At 34.4% G+C, this 11,998-nt stretch overlaps 1 protein-coding gene across 2 annotated transcripts; it reads right to left on the reverse strand.

Annotated features, from left to right (window-relative positions):
* Positions 1-1,103: 1,103 nt before the first annotated feature.
* On the reverse strand, positions 1,104-5,821 carry LOC113719172 (caffeoylshikimate esterase-like). 2 transcript variants are annotated; one of them, XM_027244278.2, is made up of 9 exons: positions 5,805-5,821; positions 5,280-5,562; positions 4,158-4,187; positions 3,639-3,762; positions 3,406-3,552; positions 2,277-2,407; positions 2,057-2,194; positions 1,794-1,892; positions 1,104-1,580 (listed from the first exon to the last, which is right to left on the reverse strand). In XM_027244278.2, exons 2-9 carry the CDS (start codon positions 5,421-5,423, stop codon positions 1,368-1,370), a joined length of 1,026 nt encoding a protein of 341 aa, XP_027100079.1. In that variant the 5' UTR covers positions 5,424-5,562; positions 5,805-5,821; the 3' UTR covers positions 1,104-1,367. The 2 variants fall into 2 exon arrangements, with proteins under 2 accessions (XP_027100079.1, XP_027100078.1); XM_027244277.2 differs by lacking the exon at positions 5,805-5,821 and having other exon boundaries at positions 5,280-5,788.
* Positions 5,822-11,998: the final 6,177 nt, after the last annotated feature.

Below are 11,998 nucleotides of genomic sequence, written 5' to 3' on the forward strand. Positions count from 1 at the left end.
GTGGTTTTAACCATGTAATTTCATAGATTTTAATGAATCTATATCTTGTTTGTTCATTACAAAACGTAGGTAAGGGATAGTTATAAATGTGATTGGTACATTAGCAAAAACTGGTATCATGTACATTAGAAAATTAGTTATGACTTAGCCAAGATAATAAGCTCAATTAACCAGTAATTTTCATTTGCAAGAGTAGTTAGAAATTTTATGACCCTAGGAATCAATTTCTTGTCATTTTTATTACTTTTGTTGCATGATAATAGTTTAGATTTATTTGTTTTATTTGTGATCGTCTAAATAATAAAGGAGTTCGATTCACACTAGTAATTGATAATTTTCTCTTTAAGATCGCCACCTAATATCCCATATGTTCGATAAACAATCTTTACAACGAGTTATTTAGAGGTTTTTAAAATTTGAAATGAAGTAGAAACCTTGCAATCTCCATCGAAGGCCTACTTGTGAAAAATTTTCCAACTACCTCTGACAAATTTTCCAACAAGAGCATATTCCAAAGACACAAATAAGGTTGATAAATCCGCTTTGGGAGAACAAGACAGCCAGCTCCTCCCATGAGTGGAAGTAACCGCCTGAATATGCAAATTAGTATTGAAGAATTCGAGAAGAAAAGCTTAGAAAAGGATTTTTGGCAAAAAAGTAGGAGAAGAGGAAGAAGAGGAATGCCCCGCAGCCAACGACTGGAAGGCAGCCGATGAAGCCATGAAGCAGTTCTAAGAAAATCTAATTGCAAGAGAGAAGAGAAAAGGAGATCTAATTTATAACTTTTCAACCCTTGCTTATTCAAGCTTTTGTTTAGCATAAAAATTAAAAAAACAGGTGTTAGTAATTTTCTTCATAAGCCACCTAAAATGCATCAAGTTGACGTTGGTAAATGATCTTCATTTACACCTTCTAAGTTACAAACTCGACGATCAATTCAAAGCGTCAAAATTTAGGATTCTCAATTACAATATCTTAAAGATTAATTAATGAGAGCTCTACAGTCTCTTTAGAGTACAGTACCAATGAGATTAAATTCACGGTTGAATATAGGATAAGAGTTATCAACTTTTAGATTTTTTTAAGATTTTAAATCACGAAAATGATGTGACAATATATAAGTAGATTAGAATCATGGGTATCTTATCCAAAAGAAACTGTAGCATTTTCCTTAATTATAATGATTATACAACACCTTTAGTACTTGGCATGTCCATTCTAATAAGCCAGTTTGATTGCAAACCATAACACCCATTTCCTCTCCTCCATTTCTTCCCCATTCCCATTTCCCGTCCGCTGTCTTAACTCCCACTCCAGAAAGAATGTACCCGCCTACACAGATTGCAGATGCTGCGAATGGCTTGTCTTCAAGAACTATGTACATCAAGCCAAGAAATGATATCACCAAACACTTTAAGGATCACCTCATCTGGCTCACCTTCAAGAAGGGAATGATAAGCGTCATCATAGAGAATCAGTTTCTTGTCTGCACTGCTTGCCTTCTCATATAATGCCTCGCTAATAGACGGATCTGTTATCGCATCAGCCTTGCCGTGGAGGATCAATAATGGCAGAGAAACCTACAAAAGAGCATTTATACTGACTCATGAGAATACATCAGTCTTTCAAATGTTATTTCCACAGCATCAAAAAGCATGTTCAAATTTGTAAATAGAAAGCAGTCTCTCCTAGAAAGCAACTCCATATAGTAACTTTACAAAACTCCTCACACCTTCCCTCCTTAAAAGAAGAAGAAGAACAATAACAACAACAACCGAAAAGTGTTTACATACTTTCTCCAGTTTTTGTTCTATTTCCTGGGTAGTCTTCAGTAACTCTAGTGCAGTTCGTAGCCGTGGTTTATGCTTGTAAGCAATCACGTGGTACGCAGTCTGCAAAAAGTGACAAAAAGTCAAAAAAGGATGAACAGGCAAACAATGGGAAAAATCTCGCAGCAACATGTCTGCTCTGTTTACAACACAGAGTGTGCTGTCTTACAATATTAAATAACCAACACTTTCTGCTCAACACTTCATAAAAGGGAAAGAAGGCTAACCAAATTCCTTTTCTTTACATCTCTGAATGCTAACTCAGCTAAATCCTTTTGTGGAACTAGCTTGCATTTTGGAAGAAGTTTCGCCACTCCAATAAGAACTTGTGTGACGAACGGTGGTGGAACCAGATCATCTGCAATCTGTAGAAAAATATGCAGATCAAGAAATGAGGTATATGAGAAACAAGAAATGAACAATTCAGAAGGTAGTTCAGAGAGGTACTTTGCACATTGGTGCAACAAGAACAGCTCCATTCCATGAATTAGGCTGTTTGAGGTGCACCTTCAGAGCTACAGCTCCTCCCATAGATTGTCCAAACAGGAAGCTTGGCAGACCACAGAAATCCGGATTTTCTGCACCCAAAGTGTAAATTTAATGTCTTCAGACCCCTAGCCCATCTTCCTTTCACTTGCACAAGTACATCCCGTTCTCTCTTTCCAATAAGACTTCTTATTTTTTCGGTTTTTATTTCGGGGGGCCGGGAGGGGGGGTGTTGGGGATGTGCATTTGATAAACTAACATCACAGCTATTAGACATAGTCTCTAAGCTAAATGTAGCTGCAAAGATGTCACAAGTAATAAGCCCATGGCTCAGGAATAAAACTGTAAAAGGAACATTTTAATTCATGAAATTTGTTGATATAGAAATGAACAAGTGTCCTCATAATTTCACAAATACACGCTCCTAATAACCCATAATGAAACAAGCACAAAATGATTAACTACCTGAGAAAAAGGCCTAAACATGTGAAATAGAGAGAGAATAACAGATAATATTGCAAGAAAGGGTTGTTGCACTAGTCCTTATATTTCCTAGTCAAGCAAAGCAAGACTTTGCCCTGTTCATTTATTTTGTTCATGCTCCTTTTTCAATAATGACAGATACAACCAACTTCATTGAGCGGCTTCAACACATTCACTTCAACATTTGTTGCAAATTAACATTTCCTGTTGATGCTATTACGCCATCATGTACAAGCATTAAGCAGATAGGAGTTCAGAAATGGAGAAAAGTATAATTGTGAAGCAAGTAACAAGTCACCAACTCTGAAGTCAAATTCAAAGACGAAGTGAGACTTATGATGGTAAACACCTTATACTCCTCCCTCCTCCTTCCCTCTTTGTTTTCCTATTCATAACAGGGGAATAGAAAGAGGTTTGGCCCTTAGAAATGTGTGAAGAATCATATTCAGAGCTACAGCAAAGCTCTCATGTACTATCAAAATTTTTTTCTTTGTTTCCACAGTTAGGTGTGCTATTAGTTACAAGCCCTCAAATGTAATTTGATGCATTCCTGCAGAAATCCTTGCAAAAAATGTCATGCAGCTATGCAAGAAATTAGCCAAAATACCTTTAACTTTTGAGTAATGCTCAATCACATCATCAACTAGCCTGTTGAAGCTTCGAATATAGCCATGAAGACCCTCAGAAAGTCCAAATCCAGGATAATCCATAGCAAAAACTGCATAGCCAGAGAAGGCTAACTTTCTAGCAATTCCTGCAAATGACACCACACATCCATTAAACCATGAAGATTCACAAGAGCAAATCTGCAATTTCAAATCATTTGCTTAAGCTACATGCCTTCGAAGAAAAAGGTGCAACTGTCTCCGTAACCATGACAAAAACAAACCACTGCCTTAGGACTGGTCTGCGGCACCCAACTTTTTGAGAAGTATTCCAATCCTCTAGAGTTCACCTGGTATGACTGTATCACAGTATTCAAATGACTATCTTGATGTAAAAACTTTCACAAAGGCTGTGAAACCATACAGACACAAGATGCCACTGGTAAATGACAGTTTTCAAATAAACATGAAGCTTGCAAAAATATCAATGATTTCTAGCATACGCTAGTCAACACAGACTAGACAACTATCACTCAATTGTAGCAGCTATAATGGTATAAACAGAAATTTATGGCACTCTTAAACCAAGTCTATGACTAACTTTTCTTCATCACAATCTTCTCAAAATGGAAATCAGTTTCCTACATCATCTTTTCAAGGACAAGAAGGGAATATGGTGGATGACTGGGATGCGATAGGAAAGCTTCCAGTCATAGGTTCAGAGGCCAAGATCGGGAGATATAAGAAGTTGTACCTCCTTCATCTTCAAGCCCTCACTTGGGATCTGTTAAAAGACAAACACAGAGCAGTCAACATCACCAATAAAATCATTAATCCAAGAAAGTGGAAGTCAAACTTCAACACAATATGCTTCCCACAATGAAACTAGGTTTTCTACTAAACCATATTTCCACCAAAGTCAAAAGCAAAAACCAACAAAAGAAGAAAAAATTTGCAGCTCCAACAGTTAAAACCATAGACCAGCACAAATATTAACCAAGGATGGTAGAGGCAAAACCCTTCCAATAACAGAAACGATATGCTACTTTATGAGTGCCAAATGTAATCTTGTAAAAGTGCATCTGCCCTTCTAATTTCTTAACTGCAAGGGGAGTGTACCTGGAGTAGCTTGAACACATATAAGTGCATTATGGGAATTGTGAACACAGTAGCATCTATAGGAGCTCACAAAGTGGCAAGCAAACAAGTGCATAGCTTATATTGGAGAAGGATAATTAATACTGCCATAGAGTCCATATGAAAGCCTAAGCAATTAACTTGGTCCATACTTTAGGTACAGCAGGATTGAAATCATAAAGTTTTATTAATCCGCGTGAACTTCCACCCTCATCTTCTCATAATGAATCGATTGTCTTTCAACAGTTTATTATAGGACATCATTCTCCCAATTTTTTATCTTTCTCAGAGAAAGAGAGAGAGCAATGAGCAATATAGTCCACTGCTCTACTGGACAAGAGAATCCTTATTTCTACCTTCTTTTCACAGAACCGCCGAAGATATGTAAACAAACAGCCAGCAATTCTACGCATTTGCAAAATATTAGTCAATAACCAATAAGCCATGTATATCATTAATAAGCTGCACAATGAATTGTTAACATTAAAGACATTTACATGTTCCTAAGTTTAAGAGCCCAAATGAATTCTTCAGAACAACCAGTCAGTCGTATTTGGTTTCAAAAAAGTCAATCACAGCCAACAAAAGAAAAGCGAATGCAATAGAAATCAAATTCTATCAAACCGCCATAGAACGGATAAACAAACAAAAAAGAAAAAGTCTAATCTTTCTTCACAAAGGCGTAAGCTTTATCAAATTACCAATCCCTTGAGCACCTGTTGCAATTTGCAATAATTACCTTGAACAAAATGTGATCAATTGAGAGTTGAATATCCTTAAAGGCCTCACGAGCACGCCTTCGGGCCCCAACCTTTCTCATATTTGCATCCACAATCTTCTGCAACTCTTTACTTACCCCTGGGAACTTCTCATGCCTCACCATTGCAGCCCTTTTCTCACCCCTCAATGAAGAAGCTTTAACCTTTACCTCTGAACCGTACAATTTCAGATCTTATTCAGAACCCAGAAAGTTTATCAGCTTCTAGACCATAAATGCACTCTTTTTTTTTCTTCTTCTTTTTCTAAGAACCCAGAGAACAAAATCACCAAAAAAGAGAAAAAGAAAGGAGAATAAGAAGGGGAAAAGTCAGTGAAACCAAAATAAAATTGACAAAAAAAAAAACAGCTGGATGACTTCTGGGAAGCTGTCAAAATGGGAATCTGCGTTGGTCAAGAATCTGTCTTTGTCGCAAGCAAGTAGTAGTGCTAATAATAAATCTAAGTAGTATTTAATAATCCAGTGTTATAGAAAGAAGGGACTTACCTTGAAGGAGACGCGAGTCTAACGAAACATAAAAGGCTGAGTGCTGAGGCTGCTGGCAGTTTTGGTTTTGTGACGTAATATATGTCAGATAAAGTGTTTAACGGTAACTTATTGAGGAACTTTTCTAGGAAAATTTTTAATAAAAGTATTTATTAATTATTTAAGTATTTTTAAATTTTTAATTATTTTGAGATATAGTTCAATAAGCATTTATTGTATTGGATAATATTAATTTAAAAACTTTTAAAAGTATTTATCTTTTTATTTAGTTCATAATATAGAATAAAATAATTTATTTTGATATTTTATTTTTTAAATCACAAAAGTTAATTTAAAAACATCAAATTTGAACTTTTGTCAAAAGTACTTTTAAGAGCAAAACTTCGACTCCTAATTTATGGGATAATGTTCACCAAATACTTTAAAAATACTTTTAACATCAAAAAGTGCTTTTTCACCAAAAGTATCGCAACCCCAAACAAGGCCAAAAAGATAATTGAAAATATAAAAAAAATAGGTTGAAAAATATGTTTTATGATGCAAATGAAATATTATTTGAAAAAATTTGCTATTCAAACACCTTTGTTTTTTAAGTGGACATTCTAATTTGACATCTCTCACTTAAATTCCCTCGTTCTGTGACACGTAATCTATCTCCTCCAAATATTACACTCCCTCATCCTGTACTACCAAACCTATCTCTCCTACACAGTGTAGTAACTGTGGGATCAAAAGCACAATTGATTGTTAATTTAACATTGTTTGAACGAGATGTAACCCTACATGAATTACTAATATAATTTCACCACAGAGATCCAATTATTACACATGGAATTCACATTCAAAAAGTGGTATATAGTTCTGGAACGATTGAATCGTCCCTGGTAAATGTTTGTATACAATTTGACCCAAGGTTGTGTCTTTTAGACTTTTTTTTTAAGGTATCAAATTCAAAATTGAATTCTTAATATATCAAACTTTCTTCCGTGGGGCCGAAGACTTTAGGAAGTTTAAAAGAGCTGGTAAATGTTTTTTGTTTCCTTTTTTTTCTTAAAGGTAAAGTTGGCAAAATTTAAAGAGCATATTGGGCATATAATAAAGATATTTTATTTGCACAAGATTTGCACCAGAACGATTTCTGAAAATGGATTCATCATGTTATATGTCTATTTGGTTTGGTTTAGCACGACCAAGTATACTTCATTTACGGTGTCAGTCCAAACACTTTTTGGGCTAATTTCGGAAACCTCTCCTAAAGTTTATCATAATATCACTCAGCTCTCTCAATTTTTAAAAGGAATAATTTCACAAACCTCCCCTGAGATTTCTGACACTTGCACTGAGACCCCTCCAGGTTTTAAAAATTTCACCTAGCTCCCTTGCTTTTCAAATTTTGGTAATAATTCAGTCCAATTAAGATTAAAATATTACTATCATGATAGAGATGACAAGGGTATTCCATGAATACCCTATTCCTCCCTATATTAGTACAAGATTGCTTGTTATTAAAAAAGTAGAGATGATTATCAAAGTTAAGGGGGTATAAATGCAATATAGGAATGTTTTTTCTGTTACATGGAGACATCTTCAGTATCTGACAGGAATAGCCAACGGCAACCTGCAATCTTCCAACGGCAAAACATTTGGTCCATTCACTAACTGTATCTAAACATCAGATGTGCACATTTTATCCTCAAGCCAAAAGATTATGATGAGCATTAACAGAAGGCTATAGTGAAAACATTTAGCAAATTCAATGGCCTCTTCAAGCCAACCAGTAGAATCTTGGAATTCACCCACAACTTTCACTATTAAAAACAGATATTGCTACTGCAATCGCAAGGCCACAGTGAAAATATCAGATAGCGAAAAGAATCCGGACAAATTGTATTTCTGTTGCTCAAAATGCAGATATTTCAAATGGTATGATGGAGGAGAAGAAGAAGACATTAATAGTAGAAGAAGCAACTAAGACACAAGCAAGGAAAGGGATATTAGCAGAGCTAGAGTACTTGGCATTTCAGAAAGGCAATATGATGTTGCCGTGGAACTGCAAAGACAATTTCCATTACCAAGTGTCTTAGGAAACGTGCTGCTCGTCCTAATATGCTACTGTTAGCTATATTTATTTTCATTCAAATAGTAAAATCAATTAGCTAAATTCATGTAAATCTGCGGCAACATTGTAGCAATTGTAGTATGCCTTTTCTGGTGAAAGCTAATTGAAACTAGAAGGCTATATCAGTTAGAATGCTACATAAACCTGTGTAAAATCCATGTATGCAACAGTATTTGATTGACAATAGCTCTTGAACAATAGCAGCAGTGACATTACACATGCTAAAATGCAATAATCATATCAGTAGTACATATAACATTTCCATCAATGCAATCCACAAGTAGAAAACACCATCTACAAGACAGTTTCTATAGCAGATGGTGAGGATTACACCACTAATATTGTAAGAGAGTGTTAGCTTCCATTAACAAAACATTTCAGGTGTCCTAACTTCTGGTACTTTTCCATATAGCAGCACCAAATTCAAAAGAAGCTAAGCTAATCATTACATGCTAACTAGTTTGAACTGGCAACTCAAAACCAGTTGCTGAAAGTGCTGGTACTGCTAATGCTATTGAAGTTCGGATTTACTGGTGCAGTCATGCTGACAGATGTAGCATTTGCATATTCAGAAGTCAATTGAACTGACACCTGAGGATTGGAGTGACCACTTCTGGTACTTTTGGTCCTACCAGCACCTCTTACTGTTGAAGTAGAATGATTGTCTAAAGCAGGCCTTCCTCTCTGTAAACATAATAGCATGAAAGTGAAGTTCGGAGCAAAAATTTGCATGCAGAATTTGTTATTCTCTTAGACAAGCTATACTATACAAGTTAACACCTTTCTGTTAGAACCTGCAGCAGTAGTTTGACAATTGTTCTGCACGTTAACAGCCCCATTATGATCAGTAGGACTAGGATTGCTCCCTTGACTGGAGTGAACTATAGGTACATTTCCTTCTGCACAATCCTGTAAAATGAGAGTACTTGTGAGGCTTTGGAAACCTCTGCATACATAATTCTAATAGACAAGGAATGAAACATAATACTGGTAGCAGTTTACCCAAAGAACATCTCCTGATAAGCCTGTGCTGGCCATTCCTCTACCTGGTCTGCTTCTTTTATTTGTCATCTGTGATAACAACTTCAAATGAGTTGTAAGTAATAGTTAACACATAACAAAAACCAATGTAAGATGATGCAGTTCAGTAATGACTATGCAATACTACTACTAGTTCAGCAGGGGTTCTATTTGCCATCCTTTTTTGCACAGGCAGTCCTTTCTTGCACAGGTTGTCCTTTGCAGGTTCTCTTATTATGACCAAAAGCTCCACAATTTCCACACTTGAGAGTACTTGACCTTTTTAGTTGTGAAGAGGAAGCTCCCTCATCAGCTCCCCTTTTTCGATTTACTCTTGGTCTACCAGGAGCTCTTCGCAAAGGAGGTGGCAACACAGTTAAGTGTTATTAATTTGAAAAAGTGTTATTAATTTGAAAAAGAGTCTAAAATAGGGGGTGCAATAAATATGAATGTGTATATAAACACATGATAAGTTAAGTGTAAATTAGGTGCACTAATGAGTACTCAGTAGGAGCCTGCTAGAAAAGAGTTTTCTAATAGATGCCAAATGGGAGCTTATTAATCAACCTAAGTCTCAGTCAACCTATAATGAATGCACACACTAGCAATTTCTATCCTCCTTTATATTTATGTACTTCCATTAATTGATTTTTTTTAAATTATCGCCTGAAATATATTATAGCAAGTACCTTATAGGCACTCATTTGATGGACCCCTATTAAAAAGTTGTCTCCCAAACCCAACTTAAGTAAAAGAGATATTTCTATTGAATAGTGTTTTCCTAATATGGATGCTAATGAAATTGAAATTATGGAGTTAATGCAAGCGGAGTGAAAAAGAAAGAGAAAAAAAAGGTACTAATGAAGAAAAACCTGAAAGAAAAATTTGTAAAACTCCATCTTCAAAATCCATTCTTATGATCGCCAACATTTGCATACTTTTGCACTTTCACACACTTCTTACAATTAGATTGTGGAGAGTTTGTAACCAACATATCAAATGATTTCTTATAATAACATTTACTTTAATATGGTAAGTTTATTATGTACGTGCATGTAACAAAACAAATTTCAACATTATTAAAATATTTCTTCTATTTCGTGTCTTTGGAGCACCAAATAAACATATTAAAACAAAAGGAAAGTGAATAAATATTAATGCTTTAAAATTATTATCCACTATTTGAATTGCAATACTTTTGCACAAGAATTTATTTTTTTGCCAAAAGAAATACAGTTTTAGTTCTCAATGTTTGGTTCATGTACTAGACTAGTCCCTAATGTCATGATCAAAACAAATTTGGTCCGTACATTCTATTCTTGTGAACTTTAAGCAAGATATCTTTTGCCATTAGTGATCCAACTTTCATTAATGTTCTTCATGAATGATAGTCACTGAGTATGAGAACTACGTGTTTGAGTTATGGGTTATGTTCTTCATACGCGTTAAACTTGCCTCTTTAGAGGCAATTATGACTCAAATGATTGATTCTAAAGTAATTGATATCTTGATTAATTGATTGACATTTTGTCAATAACGAATTAGTATCTCCCATTAGTTAATGATTTATTATCAAATCAATCAATTAGACAAAAAAGATTATGGATTATGGAAAGATTTTCCTGATGAAATGAAACCTTGGGGATTTTGATAATTGCTAGTAAGAGTCCCTAGCCTAAACTATAAATAGCCTGTGTATTCCAACGACACCACACTCTCTGTTTAGGCATAGGCTAAAAGTTCCTTCTTCTTAGAATAAAGAAGAAAGTGTCAAAGAGATAAGGAGGGATCAACTTGTACTTGACAACAATGGTTGGGGGTAAGTTTATTTAGATTTCCGTTGCGTAGTACATTCATATGTACACAATTAGTTTAACATGTGGTAGCAGAGCCAACCTCTAACCATGTTGTTCAGTTTATAACTTCATGGTTTATTGACAATCTGATAAACGTTTTAGAAATTCATATCAAATTTAAATGAATCGAATTAAATTTGCCATGGGATCTATGATATCATTCTCAAAATAATTGAGATTTATTGACTAATCCCATACATATGTATCATTTATATGATATCTTCTTTGGCTATGCAACTCATCCAGATTTTCTCCAATAATCTGGTATGACTTGCAAGTAATTTGAATGTTTTTTGAACTTATACATTTGTGACTGTGAGCGTTATATGTATTGATTGTTGCTATCAATAATATAACAATCTGAGAAACATATAAAGAGTTGATATCAATTATGTAATTCATTTGAATCTTACATTCTTATATTTAAGTTGGTTGAACATCTATATTATATAGACACCTTGATTCATTTTGTATACCAAGGCATGTTTTGGTTGTATTGATATACTGCATTAGTGCATATGCTAATTAGATTTGTGGCATAATCTCAAGAGTCTAACATGTTGCAGTAATCAAACAATTATACATTTAAGAAAACTTATAATCCATTGAAGTCATTCAGCAATCAAAAGGATTAGTATTATATTAATCTATGCAAGATGATTGGTTGATTTTATATGAATGGATTTGCATGCTTATTGAATCTCTATTGCCTTATTATGAGATAAATATTTAAAGGCATGATTTCAATATCAATTATGCCTCTACGTTCCTGTTATTATTTGGAACTATGTAATATTTTTGTGCACTACACTTATATTCATTTATCTCATATTATGATGTCAACATTAATATGGTTGATTACATTTGAATTTCATAGAATTTTCTTTATAAAGTTTTTCTTGCATCTCGATTATTTGATACATAAAGTATTTTCATCACATAAAGATTGGTGATTAAAAAATTAATATAAAAAGAAATTAAGAAATTCTTTTGTCAAAATACTGATTGTTTGACTATTTTACTGTTCTTATAAAGTTTAGCACACTATATATCTGAGAGTAGCCACAGTATCTCGGACATTTGGTTTACTACAATTTTAATCACATATAAATTCAGTGATTGAAATCAAGGGATTCCTAGTCAACAAGAAGAGAAGAATTATATGAAAATATCGGCATCAATTCGAGCCATAATTTAAA

Source organism: Coffea arabica, chromosome 11e, assembly GCF_036785885.1.
Source record: "Coffea arabica cultivar ET-39 chromosome 11e, Coffea Arabica ET-39 HiFi, whole genome shotgun sequence".
Lineage (NCBI taxonomy): Eukaryota > Viridiplantae > Streptophyta > Magnoliopsida > Gentianales > Rubiaceae > Coffea > Coffea arabica.

Excerpts from the sequence above, each read along its gene's own strand:
- LOC113719172 (XM_027244278.2), bottom strand. The coding sequence starts at position 5,423 with ATGGTGAGGCATGAGAAGTTCCCAGGGGTAAGTAAAGAGTTGCAGAAG. Across the intron at positions 3,553-3,638 it reads TTGCACCTTTTTCTTCGAAG|GAATTGCTAGAAAGTTAGCC; the intron begins GCATGTAGCTTA and ends TGTCATTTGCAG. Across the intron at positions 1,893-2,056 it reads ATGTAAAGAAAAGGAATTTG|ACTGCGTACCACGTGATTGC; the intron begins GTTAGCCTTCTT and ends CACTTTTTGCAG.